This window comes from Magallana gigas, chromosome 8 (genome assembly GCF_963853765.1).
Source record: "Magallana gigas chromosome 8, xbMagGiga1.1, whole genome shotgun sequence".
NCBI classification, from domain to species: Eukaryota; Metazoa; Mollusca; class Bivalvia; order Ostreida; family Ostreidae; genus Magallana; species Magallana gigas.
The window spans coordinates 18,055,471-18,080,375 of record NC_088860.1 but is presented as its reverse complement, the minus strand read 5'-3'; the positions used below and the strand labels follow the sequence as shown (position 1 = coordinate 18,080,375).

The window sequence follows — 24,905 nt, the reverse complement described above, 5'->3', positions numbered from 1 at the left end:
TTAAAAAATAGTTCCGTCTTCATATTAATATAAATAAACTAAAACATTCTGCATAAATAAGTATGTTTACAGGCATGAAACATGTATGAGTTACACATATTTTTAATCATCACAGCTGTGTTTATCATTCATACATCAACGGGGATGAATGGGGTATGTGTAAACGTGTCAAACAGGTAGGTTAATATTGTGGTGCTTATTTTAAAGATTAAACATCGTTTAACTTACATACCTCAAAAAAGGCAACTTTTTTAACGTCAAAATTTCATTATAAGCCCCTTGGAATGCTGTCCAAACTATCGAGTCGTTGGGAACTCTTGTGAAGGTAATTTGTTTTTGTAATAAATGTATCAGCTATTTCTAATTCATAATGTAAAAATCACAATATAAATTGTTTTGCTTCGTTTTTTTTTTGTCAAGAATGTTGGCCGGGAACTCATGGGTTTGAATGTAAAGACCACTGTCCTCCTAATTATTACGGCAAATTATGTTTAGAGAAATGTGGCTGTGAACCATGTGACAAAGTCACAGGATGCCTAAATGTAATGGGCAAGTACATGTGTACTTATACAATGCGATTACAGAAATGCAAACATGAATAGCTAGGTGAAGTTTCAGTTATATTTTGCCGTGTTTTATAGTATATTTTATGCATCTTAAACAAATTAAAAACTAACATTTATTGACATAAGAATACCTTCAAATTAAATATCTTGACGATATATATGATGAGATTTTCCGAAGGGTAGTTTTGCGAATAAATAGTTCATTGTTGCGTATTTTGATAAAACTGAGCAGAAGACGCCGATTCTAAAAGAGTGTCTTGAATTTAAAATGTTGTCTGCATCAATCGCATATCATGTGATATCACATCAAATATATTAATTTTATTAGACTGCGGACACATTTTTCTCTTTAAAAAAACTGGAAGACAAATGTCCCATTTTTCATCATTCTTTTCTTTTATGACGAAAAAAAGCATAATGTAAAGGCCTTATTTTCTTTTAGAATAAAAATGTATAAATTGGAAATTTATACACATATTTCAAGAAAGTGTATTTTTACGAGATTTAAACAAATTTTGAATTATAGGACGAATGCCGACAGAAACTTTACCTTCTTCCTTATCCGATTAAAAAGCCACTCAGTGATGAATAATTGTTTGATAATTTAATTACGCCACAAACTTCCATTCTGTCAGATATTAAACAGCGCAATTACACATAATAAAACTGACAACATTTTGTATTAAATCCTAAATAGCATTGCGACATGAAATTGGTATAAGCAAATTTGAAGTTGCCAGACATTCATATGAAAACAACGGTGCGTTTCTATAGGATACAGATGTTTATACTGAATATAAGATACTTGATTGTAATTTATGATTTGTTGTTCATAAATATATCTGATCGTTCAATTTCTTCATAATGATAATGCACGTAGAAAAAAATAATCTGCAAAATTGAAGCATTTCTGGGTGTTTGTATTATCTGCAATTATGTGCAGCTGTCGTATAAGTCAATCAATCTTACAGTAAGTAGAAATTTATTGGACAGCCATAGATAGCATTGCCTGGGGTGCAAGACATTAAGAAATTTACAGAACACGGTTGATCAAAAGATCGCGTCACAATGTAAATTAACTTCCATGGCAGTAGGGCACCACATATATAAAACGATTTTTATAACGTTTTCATCGGCGCACTCTTCAAATGAAACGGTATGAAAAGGAATTTACAAGTTATATCAGGTAATATGAATCTGTTAATAATATGTCAAGGTTAGTGGTGGAAGATGCATAAAAAGCACAAATTGTGATTTCTTTTTCTTTACAATGTGAAATTATAAACAAGCACTGAACTAAATAAACGCATGTTTTCTGACAAAATGTTATTTGTCAGTTAAGTAAAATGAAAAGGGTGATTTTTAAATGTCTCATTTCATACGCCTTGATAAGAGAGAGCTGAAATTCATCTTTTTGATACGTGTGTGGTTTTGGGTTTTTTTTATACATAATTTATCGAATAAATTTCTTAGAATTAATGAGATTAAATCCTATGATATACGATAAATAGTTGTGACATAACAAATACAGGGAAGTAAGATCTAATTTGATCTAGATTATTTAGAATAATCGAAGTGTTAGTTTTAAAAAAAGAAAAAAGAACTAACCGGTGTTTATAAGAAAATAAGACAGTACGGAGGAAGATGAAAGTCCAACAAAATCTGCATGATGGCTGACTTTGAGAGTCTTGGCATCTTGTATTGTAATCTGTGTCTTATTCTGTTTACGAACCCTCTGTATACTAAGGTACATGTAAATGTCATCTTTCAAATTTTGCTTGATTTGAAAATGCAATAATATTCCTGCTTCAAAAAATTATTTGGCTCATGCATTTTTGTTTACAGACGGATGCGGACTAAAACCCTACCGATTTGGCCAAATAAGATAGTAAAAATTTTCTAGTTATCACTTTATAAGAATTATTTTTTTCAAAATGTGGAGAATAATTAGCAGCCATTCTCTATTTTATATATTCCAAAACAAATGGTTTCATTACAAAATAGATGTATTGCATCGTAAACGTTATTTTTTCGTGCTTTGTTAAAATTAATTCTAACTAGCAGAGTCAAAGGAAAAATTCGAGAGGATCCGAAGGAAACAAAAATCGATCAAAAAAAGCGTGTCCAAAGCGTGTGAAAAGCGAGCAAATCGTTTCGTGCGAGAATCGTCTCGTGTAAACCTTTCAGCGTTTCGTGTGAACCGTTTAGCGAACGTGTAGCGAGCGTGCAGCGAGCGTATGGTGTAGCAGTACGTTTCAGAGTCTGTATTAACCAGACACGAATTCAGCACAGACAGACTGACAAGATGTTTCCTATAACCCCCCTCCCTCTCCTCCCCCAAAAAACTTGTTAGGGGGGGGGGGGTAAATATTATCGGGGTTCATCAAAGTATCACTGGGGCTTACTAAGGTATCATTACAGCTAAAATACAGTATCATTAGTAAGATAATGTTTATCAGGGTCTGGTTGGGATTAAAATGTTCATTAAGTACAGGTATATTCTTGTATCAATGAGATTTATTTCTGTATCATTTGGAAAATTAAAATTCATTGGTGAATGAATCATTGCACAGAGCTCATTTCAAGTTCATTGTGGTTCATTGAGGGTATCAAAGAAATTTTGTTGGAATATCAATAGGTTCAATGGGAAATCAATCGTTGAAAAAACGCTGCGTAGTTGAAATTTCATTCATGTGTGTAAATTGTTGGTACATAATTAAAATTCATTAAGTGTATCAATTATGAACATAAATAATATCATTGGGGTCTTTCAAAGTTCATTGGGGTATCATTGGGGTTAATTGGGGTACATTGGGGTAAAAAGACGCACCCGGCATATTCAGTTGAAAACATTGTTAAAACAGAGAACCATGAGCAACAAAAATGCAATCCATTTTTAGTAAAAAAAAAAAAAAAAAGTATCACAAAGTTTTATTCCGGGCACTGGGTGAATTCAAAAAGGGAAAGACTAGAGATAAAAAAAAACTAACTTAAGATAAAGCCTTACTATACCAACAGAATTGTTTTTATACGAGGGCTGTTCGGAAATTATTGAGTCATTTACTCTTATTTCCTTGGGGAAAAGATAAACCTCTGAAATTTCATCAAAACGTTCAAATGGTTAGAATTTATCAGTGTGAAAAGGTTCTTGTAGATGGCATAACTAGACTATTACTGGTATATTGACCAACAAGCCTTCGTCCAGGGACCCGGATCAATCGGAAAACTATCGAAACGTCATTTTAACGCTTTTCATTGGTACTATGTTTAAAAAACACCTTACAAACAAACGGAATTTAAAATTCAATCGTCAGTTCTCATCGTTTGTATACATTGTAAGATGGCAACATTTGCATATTCTCTCCATTCTTGATTTTTGTGAAAAATAAATCGAATTATTTCTAATTGAATGTCAAATTATCGTGAAATGTCACCTACCGTTATTTTGTGTACATATTTTAGAACTGCTGACATCAGTAAGTGTGTAAAAAGTATTTGATTTTAGTCCATTTGTCTTAATCCCAGTTAAATAATCAGTGAAAAAAGAATGATAAACTAAAGTCCTTGTCATCGTATAATTTTTGTTTAAGCAATAGGGTGGCCTTGTAAGGTCTTTTTTCGAGATTTCCACTAATTGTATTCGCAGCGTCGACTTGACGCAAAAATCAATATACCGTCGTTGTCGTATTTCTATTGCTTGGTAAATATATATTTACCATATTCGTATTTCAACTGGAACACTAGTTAAATTTGACCAAAAGTGAATCACAATAAATAGCAAATTAAACGTATACATTGTATGATTTGATCTCTTTTATCATAAACTATAAGTTACCGGACACTTAAAAAGAAGATGTTTCAAATTAAACTGAAAATTTTAATTTATCTTAGTTTATGTCTGCCTGCGCCGGGTACCCTGTCCACCGATTTCTTTATCTAACGTTGTAAACAAAACACTATTTTTTTTTTAATTTACTCTGTTTAATTATTTGTTTGGGTTACTTCAATGTTTATTCCAATTTTCACCCTAATTAGTTACTTAGAAAGGGAAATATTCATGTTTTCTCAATAATTTCCGAACAACTTCACGCATTACTTCCTTATTGTGAATTGATATTGATATCATAATCAGGAATTTTTCTATTAAATGACATATATTACATGCATAACAATAATTATTCACTGCTTATGAGAACATCAAGTGTTTTTCAAGTATGTCCTCTAATGCTTTTTATGGAAATTGTGGAAGATAAATACATGTATGTGCGTAAGGTTAATGAATAAGGGAAGAAAACGTTACCTTGACTGACTTGTAATGTATAAATTTCTCAAAGATCAAATTGGTGAAAAACGTGACTAATAAATGTGCATTAGTATAACAGGTCCAATTTTTACATTTAATAAAAGCATCGTTCTGCACTATGAATTATTGAAATATTCCCATTTTCAAATCTACTTGTAATTTTCACATTTTGTGGACATTCGTCTATTAAATCATGATATATCTCAAAAACTTAGATTTGTTTAGGGTTTTGTGATTTTGTTTTGGTAGATGGTATTAAAAAGAGTTCATCATAAAGGAAAGATTCATTGTTATCTATTGAATAACGTGGAAAAAACAACGAAAAATATAAGTTTTAATAAGTTTCTTATTTCCAAATTTTATCAATGTAACGATGTGTATATTATAATTGATGCAATATATGTACACAGATGTTCAACTTTAAAGAACGACCACTCACCATCCTTACAACATTTTAAAGGGGCATGGTCACAATTTTGGTCAAATTCTATTTTAATGTTTTTATTATCTACAATGCTTTATAAGTGCATTTCTAATGATCAAATAAAATTTGCTTATTTGTCTATCTTTTTATTCATTTTAAGCATAAATAAACAGTTCCTAAAGTTGAACACATTCGTTTTAGGTTTCAAACTGAAATTTTTACTTCAACGTTCAAAATGTAAACAAACGCTTTGTTTACATAGCAAAGAATTTCAAGCTCTGTAACTCGCTTATAACTCAACGAACGACACTCAAATTTCAGTTGCCTATTAAAAAGGCCTTTCTGAAGCATTGTAAATATTAAAATCGGGGGAAAAAAATTGGACCATAATCGTGACCATGCCCCTTTAAGAGTCAAAAAGTAAATTACTATATGATGTTGGAAAATGATGACTTAAAGCAAACTTTCAACATTTGGGCCCGGTTATTTGAAAGGCGGTAGCATGTAACTCTAACACTGTGTTAATTGTGTAAAAGTTAACGAAATTGATAAGTATTTTTCAAAAGTGTGTTAGGGTTAAACAATGTGTTAACTCTGTATTAACATTAATTCACCCTCAGTGTCATGGGTAAGATTTAACACAGTGATCAAATTTGGCTGCCGGTGTAAATTGTTTGCCTCTTCAACTCAAAATTTTTTTTAAAGCAGTTATCAGAAATTTTAAAGTTTAAAAATTCTTACATGTGATATAAATACGGAAAAGCAAGTTGCAATATCTGTGTAATATAATTTTGGAAGAAGGATTTTGCATACCCCGTATGTTAAAGAAGGCTGCATTGATGACAGCAGTAAAAGGTACTATTTTCCTTTATTTGACCTTCACATTGATAATATTGTTATTGTCACTTAACACATTTAACAAAATTTTTCAAAATTGTTAGTGAAATAGGTACAAGAGCATTTTTCTATTTTCCCATGAATTTTTTAATCATCAATGAGAAAAGAATTTTCATGATCAGCTTATAGATAGATAGATGGATAGATGGATAGATAGATTGATAGATAGATAGATAGATAGATAGATAGATAGATAGATAGATAGATAGATAGATAGATAGATAGATAGATAGATAGATAGATAGATAGATAGATAGATAGATAGATAGATAGATAGATAGATAGATAGATAGATAGATATTGGGCGAATATGTAAGCATTGTTTTATTTTCAGTGTCGGTTACTGCATATGAAAGTTTGTCTCATTTTTTACTAAGTGGTGGATTCTGATCATTTCTAAAACGGTTATATAAACGGTAATATAAATGGTATGTACAGACAAGCAATGAAAAGATACTAAAACTACATGCATTTGTTTGAAGTTATCAATGTCATCTCATATACATGCAAGACCCCTATCTCTAAACCATATATATTCTTGATCCATGTGTAATGCACATCAATTGATAAATACGTTATGACTCCTTTGAGACACCCTGCTTTCCATAGCTGGAAAAAATCAAGTATTATATCCTATTTATATGTGGAATTGGACCCATGTGTGTAACTCCTATCCCAATGACCAGATGACCTTGCTTTTATGGTAGATTTTATAATTTCTAGGATTTTTGGTGATATTAAGGTTATTATTGAGTAACTATCTTCTTGAGAGTCATTTGTTTGCTGTCTTTTTACCCCTTAACTGAAAAAAAATTAAAACCTTCCCAAACATCAACAGGGCACCTCCAATCATACTCCAGCAGATGATTTGACTACTGCATAAAACATTTAACATTATGAGAACCATTTTTTTTAAACAGTGCATTTTTAGAATTTAATTATCCCCTCGGATATTATTTGGATACTTTGTAAAATTATCTATAAAAACTTGGGTTTTTTTCATGTAAAAATTCATTTGTTGTCACTAATTGACCCCTATGATCAAAACAAAGTTTCCAAATCGTTTTTGCGAATTAGCTTCTAAGAGAAGATAAGTTTAGGGAGTAAAATGTAAGAGCCGTGTGAGAAAAGAAAACGGGACGGACGGACAGACAGACGGACGGATAGTCGGACGAAAAGAATACGACAACAACAAAAATATATTTTTTTAATATCTAAATTTCATATTTTCATATTTCTATATGAAAAAATGAAAATAACAAAACGTGAACCATTTCAAAAATCCATAAAATAAAATACAAATTCACAGCACAGCTACATGGACCTCCAGATAGATAGAAGTAGGATCAGGTGCCTAGAAGGACAGGTCACACCCTCTGCGTGCCCCTTGTCACCATTGGGCATGTCATGATCGAGGTAAATGTCTAAATTTGGGAAATTTCATAATAAGGACAAAACGAAACGTTGATGATTTGGTTTGTTCGTGACGGTCAAAATACAAATCTTGAGCCAGCACGGACCTCCACTGGAGGTAGGATCAGGTACCTATGATTAGTGAGCATCCTCTGCTGACCGGTCACACCCGCCGTGTGCTCTTTGTCGTAATCGGGAAAAAGATCGAAAAAGTCCGTAGACAATTATGTGATTAATTATGGTCTAACAATTAGTATGAGAAACGTCAGTCAGCAAATCTAATCTAATCAAAAATATACACCGCCACCCTAATTACTTTAGAAAGTGCGAATATAAAATCAATGTTTGTATATCAAATTCTTTTACACTTGAAAATATTCAATGCGTGTGAAAAAAGAACGTCTGTTATTTCCTTCTAGATCAAGTTCCTTTCCCACGAGTTTTATAAACTTAATAACATAGACTACTAATGCAATTTCAAACATTTACATGTGTAGCCATGTTAACATTGTTTGTAATTTTTCTTTTGTTAGCGATGAAGAGTGTTGAGGCATCACAGAATCCAGGAATATGTTCGAATTTGTCAAATAGGTAATATGTATCTGTCGATTGATTTTCACGTACCTCCTTGATTTTAAGAATAAATGTTGTTGTGTTTTAGTTAATTGGAACAAAACATACTTATTTTGATGAATTTTTAGAGAACCTTTAGAGTGCTGTCCAAATTATCGAATTGTCGGAACTTCTTGTGAAGGTATTAAAATCAAATTTAATTAATATAAATATCTGAATTTTCTGATTTAAGCAAAATGTTGTTTTAATATTCAATTTTTGTACAGAGTGTTGGCCCGGGTCCCGAGGGGTACACTGTGCAGAAGATTGTGCTCCTGGGTTTTATGGAAGACTCTGTAGAGAGGAGTGTGCGTGTGATCCATGTGATAAAGTCAAAGGATGTCTAGATATTACTCAAGAGTATATAAACAATAAAACGATGGGTATGTATTATATAAATAGTGCCCGTTTAGGATGGTAAGAGTTGAAATTGACACCCCGAGACAACGTTTGTCTACCGACGCCAAGCGAAGGTCGACAAAGGTTTTCGAGGGGTGTCAATTTCAACTTTTACCCTCCTAAACGGGCCCTTTTTTTATTTTATTATACTGAATGTCTTAATTTTAAAGAAATCTTTACTAATTTTATACATGAATGACGTGAATTCTTTGGCGGACCGTACGCGCATAGTTTACGCGCATGTAACAATTCGTTGTGTTACCCGTTGTTAAGTGTGTTGCTAACGCTGAGGGTAATAGAACGGATTATCAACTGCGTCTAAACCAAGCAGCTCTCAGTATTTAACATGTAAGTATAATAAATTAGTATTGTTATACATGCTATTATAAGTAATGTTTAAAAGCTTGAAAAATTTATGAAATCAATTATTATTTTCAAAATGCCATGAAATCAAACCGCTAAAAAGGGAATTTAAATCATGTCAAACTCTAGTGTTTTTAAATTCATATATATTTGTTTAAAAATAAAATCACCATAAATGTTTCCAATATTGTTAACAATCAATAAATCACTCTTTGTGAAATAATTTCTGAATCACTCAAAAAATACATGCACCATATTTTAATGAATTGAAAAATAAGAACAATTCTGATATTTAATCATAAATACATGTACTCGTGCCCTAAACTAATCAATTTCGTTGTATTGTAACTTTTGATTTTTATTATCTTTTCATAACTTAATGCATTGCTTAGTTTAATAAATATATACCCTTGTTTATTCCTTCATTTTCTATTTTATTCCAACAAGGCTTTTTCATTTGTTGATGTTATAAAATGTTAAATACGATGGCATTTGCGTTCATTTCATAATCAAAGCAACCTAAGAAGAAAAATATTTTATATTTTTATTTCATTCGTCAAATGTCGTTTCTTCTTAAAGATAATGCGCCCTTTAACTTTTAACTCTTTAATATCAAAAATGTCAGAATTTTTGGCAATGATTTTTTCCCGGCTATATATTGTTATAAATCTCTAATTAATATAACAGCTTATCTATTATCTTTTAGAACAGAAAAGCAGTTCAACGAGGTTACATTTGCCGACAATTTTGACTATGTCATTGGGTTGTTTTGCAATTTGTTTCATTGTATGCCTCACAGTTGGTTGTATTTGCAGGTATCTATATATGTTTATGTTAATCAGTTTTTGTATATTGAATTGATCTTATATTAAAAAAACAGTAATAAGAATTCAAGTTTGAAATTCTAAAATTTTATTTATGTCAATCAGTTTTTGCATTTTGACTTGATATTATATCAAAAGTAGTCATTAGAATATTATGTAAACGTATCTAAAATATAGCATCTTCATAACAGATTCGACCAAACTACAAGGACTACTTATGTGATCCAACACGGTAAATAAAAACATCGGGTTTTTTTTGTAAACCTCACAAAAATTATAGAAATTTTTAACTTCAAATGTTTTTTTTTAAAACTACATTGTTAACACAAAAATGTTGAAAATGAATTACGGCTTGTAACTATTTTTCAGGCAATCATACCGATGGAACCCTTTTATAGAAAACACGATATCGTTCTACGCAATTATGAAGGAATTTCAATGCCGTTTGTTTTAAGGATATCGTTACCAAATGCCATAAAAGCAGTCACTGTGCTAGCTAAACGAAATACCTGTTTTCTTATGACAAAATTAACAGTCAGAAAACTGTCAAAATACTCGTATCAATTCAATAAATGAATTGTATCATTTATCAAAACTTCTAACAAAGGTATTGATATGTGTGTCTCAAAACTAGTTTTAAATTCTAACAATATAGATTAAAACGAACAAAAAAATAAAAGAAAAACTGCGTTTTTTAAGATTTTATGAAACTGCATGATTTTAATATAGATTGGTGTCTTATCAACAAAATTAAAAAAAAATGCCAACACAATACTATTTAAAGCAATATGAGCTGTATTTTTTTTTGCTGCAAAAAACCTGCTAGACTAAGTATGATAAGTATGCATGTAACTTAACCTTTAATGATAAAAAAGATTTGAAACATCATTATTTTTTGTCAGAAAAAATTCTCTTCTTAGGAATATTTAGCAGGTTAATTCTTTGTACGGGACGACAAGTATTCAATTTTGCTTCAATTAAAGCCTCTTAATGGCCTTTTCACAGAAAAGGACTAATAGAATTTTAAAAAAAAGATATTTTTGTCATTTTAGTAGTATATAACATTCTTGCAGCTCGTATTGCTTTAAAAGAGGAATATAAAAAAAATTAAGTAAGGCTTTTTTTTCGAAAGTACAGATATATTGTTAACGTAATTATATAATAAATAATGTAACAATTTATACAGTGTGAATAATTCATGTCCTCATTTTCGAATGCAATATTATTATATTGTCACTGACTTTGCTGTCACGTAATATATTGTATATATTTAATAATTGTAATGGTCAAAATGACACAAAAGCGCTAAATAGAATACACAGCCAAATGTTATACCTTTACAGTACCACGAACGTCATCAGTAAATTATCAGATCAGAAATACCTATGTGTCTCGAACTGATCATAAAAGTACAACTTCAAACCGTAAACTGTTTTAAAACCATGTCAATTTTACGTTTTATTTTCAGTCAAAACTATGTGTATTGCCTCAAATGTTTATTATTAAGAGATCAATGCGGCTGTTCCTGGGACCTCCCCAGCACATTTTCACTGAATTGCATAAAGTATATAACGTATAGTAGTAATAATCGTCTTAAATTGCCCTTATAATAGTAGGAATATGATTCAAAGATATTTTATAAATAAGTGAAGAGTATTAAAAATCCAAAGAAAAATTCTGTCATCTGCATGCGATTCTTTTGAACAATACACATGTAAACATTACTAACAAAACCGTTGGGGTTACACAGAACAGCCGTCAAAATGAACTAGATGGTCTCTCTATTAGAAACGATCTGTTGAAATACTGGGCTGTTAGTAGAATAAAAATAATGTGCTTGTTATCGTAAATGTTGCATGATAACTTCCTCGGTCTCGAAATGTTATTTGAAATATAAAAGCCTCGGCAGACGCTTCGGCTTTTATATTTTAAAACAACATTTCTCGACCTCGGATATTATTTTGCAACATTCACGAAAACTCGTACTTAACATTTTTGCAGACTATAATATAAATTATGAGATCCAAAGGTCTTATTGGACACTTTTGTAGAGTAAAAGTTTTTCTTAAGGACTTATAAAATGGCATTTCGAAAAATATTTAAATGACAAAGACCATTTTTGCTAAAAAAAAAAAACAAAAACAAAACAATGCTCATTTGGGTGATAACAGATCAAGAAATAAGAAGGAGATATTTTTGAAGTTGACTGCATGTAATGATTGGAGGATTGCAAATTATGACCAGATCGTTTATCGATACGAGTAACAACAATATAGGTATTTTTGCAAATATTTTAGGGTTATTTTATGTTCTCCAATATTGTTTACCATTTAAGCTACGATTGCAAAAAAATTCCTAGCCCGAGGATCATGGGTTTTATTTTACGTGTTCATTTTTCATCACTGATTTTGATTGAAATGACGCCTTTTCTTCAGGCAAAATGTCTTTTGTCGCCAAATATTGACAGATAGTCTTTATTTTGTAGGGTTCATTATTTTTCTTTACGCCCAACCTTCTAACTTTGTACTCAGTTTGCGTGCACGATGTATAGATAATAAGAGAAAGTTTTCACACTAATAACGCATACTTACTATAAAAGCAATTGAGCCACTCTTCAAATAAACACAAACCAGATTCATTAACCCAAGGGTAATAAATTGCACATTTTTTTTAAAAAATTACACTTTGATCATCTTCATAATAAACTTAGCTTGTCCGATTGATGTCAAATATTTTCTTAAAAGTTTGTGTATATGTACTTTGTGTTCCACTATGGACCCCAGTACCTTTTCAACCTCTAATACAAGTAACATGACACAGACGGTATCGATTATTATATAAGCTTACAGATTCACTTTTATCATGTACTTAGGAACACCTTGGATTACGTCATACTAATGATATGAAAATTAATCTTCCTTCCCCATACCTTCCGAATATAACCAGTATATGTATACTAAAACTTGAGGTCTTTAAGTCACAAATCTAAATGAAACCGTTTTGTTTATCGTAAGCAAAAGCTAAGATGTTTGTTAACAGGATGCCAAGAAGTACTGATTTAAAAAAAAAATATCCATGCTCACTAAATGATCAACATACGATTTTCGTGTATATTTTATCTGTAGACTATGACTAAGGTCACACTGAGATTATATGCAATGATAGTGATAGAATATAATTCAACATTAACTATATAACAGAAATTAAGTAATTTCATTTACATTTTTAGAAATTGATTCATGTCTAAATTGCAATGAAAAATAAGGATTATTTTGAGATTTTCTTTCCGTTTGTAAATTATAAAGAAAATTACAATTATTAGGATTGAAAATTAAATTATCACAGTATATGTAATTTTAGAGAGAAAGGATATTTTGAATGCACTATACAAAGGAACAACTCGTTCCTGTTGAACTACATGCAGCTCTCGTCAGAAAATCTACAGCATAATTGTGAGAATTTAACTACATATAAAATCGCTTTCCGTTAATATATTGCATATATCAGGTTGCTTACGAACGGAAAATATATTTTTACAAAGACAAAACGAAAACAGGGGAAAATTCGGAATCTTTCTGTATTTTGTTATTGATACCATTTGGATACCGCTAGATATTCATTTTGCTGTGACATGATACTTTATGGCGGCTACCTAAAATTATGTGCCCGCCGTCTCATAAATTATGTGGCGGCCACCAGATGATAATCCAGTATCCGCTAGAAAATTACTTGTGTTCGCCAAATATTTATCTGAAAGCCGCCTGATATTTATTTAACAGCCACCAGATCATTACACTATATACAATCAGTGGGATTCAGTATATTTACCGTATTTAAAACCGGTTAAATTTAAATTCGCTGTATGAAATGAAAAGTTACGCTAATAAGGACGTGATTAACTTACAAATGTTGTGAATGGAAACCGTATTAAAGTATTACTCAGACTAAAATCAGCAAAAGGAACTGATGATGCATTGTGTTATGTGCATTCATTTGTACACGGGAAATGTACTTAAATCATTTATCATCCTGTTTCCAGTTTAAATTTTGATGAACATGCGTACCAATGACCAAAGCCGACTGGGTTTTATTGTTTGGTTGAAACTATGCATTCGCAGTTAAGAGCTCTTCTTCTTTCTATAATGTGAAATTACTCCAGCGAATAAGATTCAGGAATCTGATCTAGTGTTTCCTATGGGTTGGTGAATTGTATTTTCACAGAACATTATCCATTTCAAAACTCGTCAAATATTGTAATTTACTTTAATGTATCCAAGAAAGGGGTCCTTTGGCATGCTGTAAAAATGTTGCTGGCAACTCTTGCAAAAGTATACAGAAATACTTATATCAACTCTGAAATAGTAGAACTTGTATCGAGGTAATACTTTTAAGTTTTTGTATCGTGAACTTAATGTCACCTTAACAAGTATGCCCTCCTAGGAAGGTTGGAAAACTTGGAATAGACTGCCCAGAAAACTGTCCTCAACAATTCTATAGAAGATTCTTTCATTTGCAGAAATGAAATGTTCACGTGGCTCATTTGATAAAATTACTGGGTGCTTAAACCGTACAGGTCAGTAGATTTTTTGAACCAGGATTTAAAACGATTTTGTAGTTCACCCAGATAAGAGTCAGAAAACTAAGTTTCCTCTCCTCTAGCCTAGCTTTTTTGTTGAATTGAACAAAAGGTGAAATATGGTGATTTTAGACTTTAAGTGGTTTGATTGTGTTTCTCAATATATAATGAAGGACACAATAACGCTTTCCCAATCATCGTTATGCTGGTAGCTCATTAAAAAGTTAATTTCTATATATCATTCTACAAACTGTCATACGTTTTGATGTATATTTATTTTTAAGATCACTGTTATTTTACTATTTATTGATAAAGTAGAAAAGCATACACATTTTAAGTTTTCCGTAATGAGATGTAAAAGTACCACTCAACAATGGTACCTTTTATCTATTTAAAATGTCCTAAAATAGTACTTGTGTTCATTTGTGTATGCCTGTAATTAAAAGCAGTGGTGATGCACAACAGATGTACAATGATAAGACTGTCACAAAATGTCATTTTTAATCGAAATAAAGTGTAACCTCCTTATGTTTCTATTTGGTGACATGATAGTTCAAATTTTGTCCTTAAAATGATAAACATTTCCAAATGCATAATGAATGTACCTTTTAGCCCGGTCGAATATCAATTGAAATCTAGGAAGTATAAATTCTCAAGGGGGTGCAATGGATGACTTGAACGGCAATTAATTTTAAATGTAAATTGGGAACATTAATGCCACATCATTTATCTAAAACTTTTCATTTAATGCTTTGATAGTTGTTTTTTATAATTCATTTACGCTTATATTTAAAAGGTAAAATTAATTAAAGTCAATAATCTGTAGCGCAGAAAATTCATGATAAAAACATTTGAATTGTTTGACACAGCGTCTTTTAAGGAATGTTAAACTAAAAAATATAACTATCTGTTTTAATCGGATAGCTTAAAATGTTTGTGTAAAATGTAGCTTTATGTAAAGAAGAGGTTACTACATGATGAATTTTTTTTCTTAATATTCAATTTGCTGTTTAAAAAAAACTTTGTTTAAGTGATAGCCATTTAGGCTTTTTTGGTGAAATATGTCAGCACGAATAAACATGTTGAGAAAACTAAAGTCCCGAATAATTTGATATGATGGAAGATATGTCTGACGCAGTGGATACTATGCTATATATGTTATGCTTGTTTGAACGAACACTTTGCGGTAATTAAAAATATTCTAAGCAATAGCAACTGATATGGCGTTTGTTCAAAAGACATTTGATGATTTACAAAAATATGGAGTTTATATTATTATAATACCACGAAAAATGCTTATAATAAATGAAAGTAATACTGTATGCTTAGTTATCCCACCGCCGTGTTTTTACCCCTCTAAAATAGCTATTGTTACCAAACGGTTTATCAAATTTTGACTTTTGATGTCAAAGCGGCACAGCAAATAAACATCAGGGTGAGAATCTCGGAAGAATACCTTTTTAAGCAATTGCTTATACAAATACTATACAACCCAAAGGGGTGAAGAGCATCCATTTTATCGTGTTGGTTTTACTTAATGTTAAACTAGAATAAAAACAATGGAACTTAAATACATGTATATACTACTTTTTGCACAAAAACTAAAATTAACAGTTCTAAAGTATGAACAAAAAATATTTTGAGGGACGTTCAACATAAAGTTGACTTTTGCATTTCCTTGTTTTGTAAGGCGTTTATATAAAACAGAGGAGCAATAAAACTCGTTTAAATGACGTTGTGACGAATTTTGGGTCACTCTGGTCGCTGGCTTAAGCAAGTTTGATTCGATTAAATTCTCTATTATTGCATCATTTTAACACCAATGCTAACATATAACAAGAATTTCAGGTCAAGCGCCACACATATGAATAGTCGGATCATCAATTACTTCCAAAGCTAAAACACACAGCCAAACGCGCGCTGGAGGCAATTCAATGGGCCTTCACGACTTGATTAGGGCTGAGGTACGCTGGATAAGCAGACCTGGTATGAGGTGGGGGACGTTTTTACATGCATTTCTACCCAGCTATTTTACACTACTCCTCCTGACATGTTAGTGATACATCGCGGAGGCAACAGTATTGGCGCATTACCTTTATTGGACCTTCGACTAAAAATGTTTGAAACTATATCTGGACTAGCTACAATTTTGCCTAACACTTTTTTTGGTTTGGTCTGAAATTTTGCCACGGTCATGTTGGCGTTATATGTCTAGTACTATTGCACCAGAAAAGTCCAGAATTCGTCTTAATAATGCAATTGCAACTCATGTTTTGAACTTTGGAGGGGCTTATATAAAGCACCTCGAATTAAACAAATATAACAACCAAATGTTTAGCTTAGACGGAGTATATTTATCCGAATTGGGCAATAATGTTTTCCTTGACACATTGCAGGGTGCACTTTATCTGTTCTTACAAACCCATTCATCAGTATATCCTGATCATATGTATTAGCTTATCCTTATCACAAACACAATCTTATCCCAACCCCCTACCCTTACCCTTTACCTAATCCCCAATGACCAGGACCTAAACCTGGTCATGGCTTAACCTTAAACTTGCCCCAACTGCCCTGAACACATTACCCTCTCTCGATGGGTTTGGGGTTGCAAATTGTCCGGCGGACAAACACCTTCAGTAAAGCTGTTTGTATGGCGGAATTTGCACCATGGCAAGGTTTTTCAAGTCTTTGATGTAGGCAACTATTCCCAGGGCCTGCTCAAAGCTTGGGAATAGGTGGTCAACTGTTCCCAGGGTCCACCTAACCTAGCCAGCAACCCGCTTAAAGCAAAGCCATATTGATATTAACTTTCATATTTGAACTTTGATTTATTGATCGATTGATTGATTGATTGATTGAACTTTGATTATTGATTATTGATAGATTGAATAACTTGATTGTTGAACTATTGATTTTGATTGATTCATAAATTTATTGTGCTGCCATATACCTGTTCATCAAGTGGGTGACAGGTCGGTTGTTAAACTTATTACTAATTAATAAATAAGTGATTTATTGTGCAGCCATATACCTGTTCATCAAGTGGGTGACAGGTCGGTTGTTTAACTTATTGCTAATTAATAAATAAACCATGACAAAATCGCCAGCTTGTGTTTAGCTGTTATCTTTTATAAAGCAAGAGTGAACTCTTGCGTAGGTAATTCATTTTTTACATTTTTGTAATCAGTTTTTTTATTTATATTCTAAAAAAAAAAATATCAAATGCTTTTCATTTTCACTGTCAAGAATATTAGCCGGGAACTCAAGGTGTAGATTGTGAGGACTATTGTCCTCCTAATTTCTATAGCAGACTATGCTCAAAGAAATGTGAATGTGAACCATGTGATAAAGACACAGGATGCTCAATTACAACAGACAAGTGTTTCTACAATACACGTTGTACGCAAATGCAAATCAATATTAATTGCAAATGGTCAATAATTGTTTTAAAAACTATTCAAAATCCGAGAACTGACTAATCTGACAGATATTGAACGGTTCAACAGGCCCTTGCGTTAACACATATGCATTGTTACACAAAAACATTTTGCTTTAGTTTTCAAATAAATGTGCACTGTGACATTAAACAAGCGTATGCAAAGACGGGTAAGTCATATTTTTTTCATCCATGTAATAAACGTAGTTGGTGGCGGGTTGGATGCAGTCAGCGAAATCGGAGATCATTTCTGTTGCAATTCTGTGTATTTATGTTTCTATTAATTATCTTAATTGAAAATAGTCAGCGAAATTGGGGATCACTTCTGTTGCGATTTTGTATATTTGTGTTTTTATCAGTTATCTGCAGTTGTTACTTAAGTCACAGTCAAAAGCCATTTAGTAAGTACAAACGTATTTGACAAGTACTGGTAACGTAACATCAGTGCTGCAGGGCCGCTTTGACAATTTCAAATATTGCTTGTACAGTGGACCATCAATCAAAAAACATAACTAATTGCGAGGAAAGGAAACCACAGAAAAAATAATTGCTAACGCCGGGTGTTTTCATAAAATGATATTCCAGAGACGGAGAAAACCGTAGGTATAGCTTACAAAGTCAGTTGTTATGACACATGTATATCCTTGACAAATGACATATTTTTCAGCGGATCCACTGATTATAGCAGATTTGAAAATCAAAATGTCAAATTAAGAGATCACTAAAGGCCAACTAATGACTAATTTCCCCTTTTTCTTCTGTTATTTACACACCTTATGGTTTTTCTTGTTATATATTCATTTTTTAAATTATATTACACTGACAAGACTGATTCTTTCAATTTCCATATGTTATAATGATGAATTTAAAACTATTCTGATTGAAAACACCGGGTTCCATTTAGGTGTGTCATCTGATTTTCTGTAGTTGTAGTAGTAAATCCTTGATGCATAAATATGTTCCTGAAATGTAATCAAGGTATGTAAAAAGGTTTATTTTTACTTGTGTTACCAAGTTTCTCAAATCATTGAGAATATATACTGAATATATATTATAAGAATGAAATCATGTCATTTCATTTTATCGCTTTTTTCGTATTATAAAGGTATGACGTACCAATGTATAACATATTATTATTACCATTTTCAAATATCAAATATTAATGTATACATCTCGTAGAAATACACTCATAGTCTTGTATAATTCTTTGTTTTGAAAACTTTTGGATTTTCGATTTTTTCTATAGAAATCTTATGGTTTATGTTTTTCAGGATATGAGTATTTAATTAGTGTTTATGAATATAAAAGACGTGTGCTCAATGCTGACTATATGGGTATTTTTTACAACATATTCTTTTTAAATATATTAGTTATACCTACATGTATATATAGCTACACAATGATATTCATATTGCTACAAAATGCTATTTAAATTTTAATAGAGTTTCCAATCAGTTGCAATTTCCTAAAATAACAACAATTGAAATGAACTAAGTAAAAGAAATCAACCGTTAATAGAAATCTAAAACACATGCACAGATAACGTTCAACACGACGAGAGATGTATGCAAAGTGTCAGATTCAATAGAGTACAAAATAAATGGACAAATCAAGTGAACACAAAGAAGTGCTGTTAAACGCCACTCCATGAGACGTGTATATTGGTTTTCTTACTTTATCCTTAAAGTGGCATATCCATGTAACGAATAAATAAAACTGATTCATCTCATACCAATGAATATTTTAAACTTGAGGACAGCTAATCATAAAAAAAAATTATATATAAATAATATTAATTGGTCAACACGTACACAAGTTTTTTCGTGTTTTGAATTGGTCGTGAGATCTAGAGATGTTAATTTAATTAACAGTGAATACCTTAGATCACTTATTATGAAAGGACCAACATTTAGGGATCCTAGATCCTTAACACGGCGTCGTAATTTTATACATATCTTGAATTCTGTTGAAGATTACGCCAAGCGATGGGCAAAATCTTTAAAAAAAAAAAAAAAAAAAAGACCTTGATACCTTCTCATAGTAGGTTAAAGCATCAGATGTATATTAAAGTCTCGTATTAAACGAGTGAGAGGTCAAATGAAAACAATCTATCCTTCTGTTTTCAATAAAGCAGAAGTGAGAAAAGAACTAGATAGATTGCACGATCAGTATGTACTGGTCCCTGCTGATAAGGCAAGTAACAACATTGTTTTTGTTTTTAAAGCACATTATATTAATTTCATTTTCAAAGAACTAGATTTCGATTCTACACATGGTAATCCTACTTACACCCATAGCAGTCTTTCCAAACAGGAAATACTTCAAAATCAAAAATCGGTTATGAATATCTTTAATATCCCCAATAGACAAAATGAATTTGATCTACCTTATTTTTACTGGATTCCAAAGCTTGACAAAAGTCCTTACAAACAGAGATATATAGCAAGTTCCAGTAAATGTTCTACCAAACCTTTCTCTTTACTCCTTACTAAAATTCTTAGAGTAGTGAAGGGGAAACTTTAAAATTACTGTATAACAATATACTTCAGAAGTGGTTTAAATAAATTATGAATACTAAAAAACTCTCAAGAATTATTAGAAACTTTGAGGTCACAAAATCTTACCAAAATCAATAGCATCAAAAAGTACGGTTTTAACGCTTTATGCAACCATTCCCAATGACAAATTAAAATCTAGGCTTTTTTATATCAACGATAGTTGTTTCTTTAATAAAAATATTATACATTTATAAACAATTCTGATTGCACACACAAGTACTCTGAAGTTGACATTAGAGAGATGCTTGAGTTTCCGACAGACAAAATCTATGTAGTTTTTGGAAATCAAGTCTTCCAGCGATCTGTTGGAATTCCCATGGGTACCAAGTGTGCCCCAATGTTACATGTAGCAGACCTTATTTTGTATTCTTATGAAGCAGAATTTCTTTATATTTGGATATTTTACTGGAAATGGACATTAATGGTAACCTAACAACAAAACTACATGATAAACACGATGACTTCAATTTTTCTATACTCAATTTTCCTTACTTATTTTGCAATAAATATACCTTCATCACCTGCATATGGTGTCTTTGTCTCTCAGTTAACTCGATACGCAAGGGCATGCTCTTCGTATGAACAGTTTCTAAGGCGAGGCATACTCATTGTTAGACAATAATTTATCACCCGATTGTCTACGGACTTTTCCGGGTTTTTTTTTCGATTACGACAAAGAGCACACGGCGGGTGTGACCGGTCAGAAGAAGATGCTCACTACTTCAAGGCACCTGATCCTACCTCTATCTTTTTGGAGGTCCGTGTTGCTCTGCTTTGAATTTCTTTTTCGTTTTATAGATTTCTGAGATGGTTGACGGTTTGTTATTGTCATTTTTCTATCAACACATATTTGTGTTATTCAAATTTTACCTCGCCGCATCTATAATTATCTTTCCTATATCCACGGATATGGTTAGCGTGTGTTCGAATACATCGATAATGAGTATTTGTACCATACAGCTATAATTATAGATTTATTAGTCAGGACACTCTGAAAGTCTTACGATGTATTTATCAATGTTTGAAGGAAAAGAATATCATTGTGGGGGTATATTTTTATTTTTATTTTTAGATAGTAAATCTTTTTTTATACATGTTTTCTATTATTCTTTATATGCACTCACTTATACTATGTTTTATCGCATTTTACTCGTTAAACAAAGAATGGTGACAAAATACAATACAACAGCAATTTTTCTTCAAAAGCGAAAACAGACTATGAATATTGAATAGATATAACCCTATTTACTGACTATAACGACATCTGGCTAGTGTCCAAATAGTCAGTAAATAGGTATTTCATAACACCGAAGAAAACCATTTGTCGCTGATGCAGAGTTTCTTGCTTGTTCACTTGCAAGTTATCGAGTTGTCGGGCTTTGAATAAGACAACTCTAAAATATTTCTGATATGTTTTGGAATCAATACTTTGTATAAATCATTGAGATAAATAAAAGATTTATACTATCCATGTATGGATTGTTACCGCATACCCTGGTTTTACTTTTCTGGAATAAAAGTGAACAATGTGTTAATGGTGTTGAAATTCTGTTGGTACATTTTTTTCTCTAAAAACTTCCAGGATGAAATATTTTCACTATTTATATGATGGGGTGTGATTTTCGGAATTCACCTAATGAACAGTGTACATCATGCATTTTGTCTGAAGTAAAATAAATCCTGTCATCTTTTCTTAAGCAAGATAAAATATTGTTTGATAAAAAGATTAAAAATCTGAGTTTGAAAACCAATTTAACTCAATATACTAGGTTTATGAGGCCTCTTTCATCAATTGACATGCAAAATGATGTTCATTCAAATAATGAAGATTTTATTTCATTTGAAATTATTTTCTTGGTTTTAAGTTATTTTGATAATCGTTTTTTAAAAAATTCCAACGCGTTTTCAGTCGCTTACGATTCAAACCTTGTCAGACGGTTTTATAGCTCCCTTCATTAAAATCGGTATATTGAAGTAAATGTATAGTATGAATATAATGGAGTTTTTTAACGATAATGTGTTATTGACTTGTGCATAACGATGTTAGATATGTTTCTGTAAGTATCCTTTTTTATACGTTCTTAAAATATTTAATTATATAAACACAATATATAAACAATATTTCTTTTAAGACCTAAGTGCAGTTACATTGTGACATAAAACGGATACTTTAAAAAAAATAAAGGTATATGTGGCGTATTGTTCATGCTAAGAAATATTTGATTGATTTATTTATTTAGATATGTCATATTTAGATAGATCTTCACATAAATTGCGCAGTGTATATAAATCAGGTTAAAAAGATATAGAAATTAATGAATAATTTTTATAATTATTGTGGAGGCCACAATAAATAAAGCATTTAAATAAACTCCGCCTTAAAAGGTCACGTGATACCACGCTCAGTCCATCACAACAACAATGGCGACGACGAGAAAGATAGGTATACCGTTAAGTTTGACAGAGTTGGAAAAAAAAGAGACAGCTTGACAAGGTTGGGAACAAAGGAAATATTGTCATCGGAGACCATGTAGATTGATGGAATAGGAATTAAAGCCGATATAAACTTAAGTTTTTACCATGAGGTTGTAGGGGTTTTGCTAGTCAGGTTCGTTTGTGCTCCATGTGTATCATGTCTTTACTTTATAATTTACAAACCAGAAGTGGATTTTCGTTTAGAGGAATTTTTGAATAAAGAATAAAAAAAAAAACACTCTCAGTACATACATCCCTAGGGAAAGGGGGTATTAACTCATTTGACCGTGTCGTTGATGCTAAAATCGTGTTTCATCTTTATTACACATAAATAGCAATTCATATTGTTCTACATTAATGATTAAGGGAATAATAATTCTTCGGGTATCATCTGATTTAAGAATAATCTATTAACACAAAAATAGAAAAATGTGATTCTAATTTGTAAACAAACTGTTTTTCCGTCGTGTTTTTAATACTAGGTTTTCCTGCACTCATGCGCAGTGGCGTTACAAATGACGGATCACATTAATATGTGACGTGTAGCAAAGTTTAGAGACAAATAACTAAAGAAAGAACATGTTTTACGGGCCTAGAGTTTGTGAAACGTTTAATTATAAGAAGCATGATGTATATTTTTACTCAAACTCATGTCAAAAATGTTTACTCTAAATACGCTACATATACCTTTGGATGCATGATATATAAATTAACACTTATGCTAAAAAGGTTCATGTTTGTATAACTCAAGTTTATAAAATCATCTGTTGCCAAATAATTGAATTTGTCAATAGGTTTGAAATATTTCCGTCTTTATATTGATATGAGTAAACAGAAACATTCGTCATCAATGAGTATGTCTTACGGCATGAAACATGTCTGTTTTCTTCACATTTTCAATTATCACATGTGGATATATTATACTTACATCACATGTGTATATATAATTCATACATCAACATCGATGTCTGGAGTATGTTCAAATGAAGGCAGGTGAGTTGATTGTGATTAGTATTGGAAAGATTTTACAATGTTTATACTTTTACAACACAAATAAGGCAGATTTAACATCAATATTTCATTACAAGCCCCTTGGAATGCTGTCCAAACTATCGTATCGTTGGAAACTCCTGTTTAGGTAACTCGTTTTTGTACATTTGTTATTAGATACATTTATTTCTTATTGAACCTCCAAAAACAAATATAAAATGTTTTGCATCTATCATTGTCAAGAATGTTGGCCAGGATTTCATGGCGTAGATTGTAAGGACAACTGCCCGCCTAGTTTCTACGGCAAATCATGCTCAATGAAATGTGATTGTGAACCATGTGATAAAGTCACAGGATGCTTAAATGCCATGGGTATGTATTTGGACAATACAGCTACAGAATTTCAAACATAAAGAACTACGTTAATTATCAGTCTTATTTTTGCCCTTTTTGAAAGTAATTTTAAAGATTTCGCAAGATGTTTGAGTGAAACATTCATTTAAAACAATACATGAAAAATGAAAATCTATAAATAGTCACCGATGAAAGTTTCAAAAGGTTAATTTTGATATCATAAAAAGTGCATTTCCCCATTTGTTTCCCAAAACTGAACAAAACACCAATTCTTCAATAGTTTTTAATGGGAAAATACTGTGGTTTCATCAATATTCGTTGAATACCAATTTTCGTGGATTTCGTTGTTTAGTTGATCCACGAAATCAAATGTTCATTGAAAGGCAATTATTATTAACATTTTGTATTGATAGGGTCATTGGCCACGAATTTATGTATCCTTGAAACTGTGTTTTTCACTTAATCCACGAAAATTGATATCCTTGAATATTGATGAAACCACAGTATGTACGCAACTATCGTTCACAATGAAGTTCACATTATAACTTTATCGTGTGATTCTGTACGTGTGGCACTTGAAATATATCAATTTCATTATGGGCGGCGGCTGAAAACACATTTTATTGTACCATTTTTCATCATCTTGGACAACATTTTAGAAATTTGACATATTTATCCTCTTTTGAAAATAAAATAAAGCACAACTTGGTTC

General features: G+C 31.5%; 2 protein-coding genes across 2 annotated transcripts in view; both read left to right on the top strand.

Annotated features, from left to right (window-relative positions):
- On the top strand, nucleotides 1-10,424 carry LOC105341047 (scavenger receptor class F member 1-like). Its single transcript, XM_011447339.4, has 8 exons — nucleotides 1-176; nucleotides 276-325; nucleotides 8,137-8,194; nucleotides 8,305-8,357; nucleotides 8,443-8,598; nucleotides 9,684-9,792; nucleotides 9,993-10,033; nucleotides 10,171-10,424. The coding sequence occupies exons 1-8, from the start codon at nucleotides 82-84 to the stop codon at nucleotides 10,197-10,199; spliced, it is 591 nt and encodes a 196-aa protein (XP_011445641.3). The 5' UTR covers nucleotides 1-81; the 3' UTR covers nucleotides 10,200-10,424.
- Nucleotides 10,425-23,729: 13,305 nt separating this feature from the next.
- Nucleotides 23,730-24,905, top strand: part of LOC105319503 (uncharacterized) — a 46,256-nt gene continuing 45,080 nt past the window's right edge. Inside the window, exons 1-2 of the mRNA XM_066067950.1 lie at nucleotides 23,730-23,987; nucleotides 24,083-24,211. Of these exons, the coding sequence (XP_065924022.1) occupies nucleotides 24,157-24,211 (55 nt within the window). The 5' untranslated portion in view covers nucleotides 23,730-23,987; nucleotides 24,083-24,156. The remainder of the gene's footprint in view (nucleotides 23,988-24,082; nucleotides 24,212-24,905) is intronic.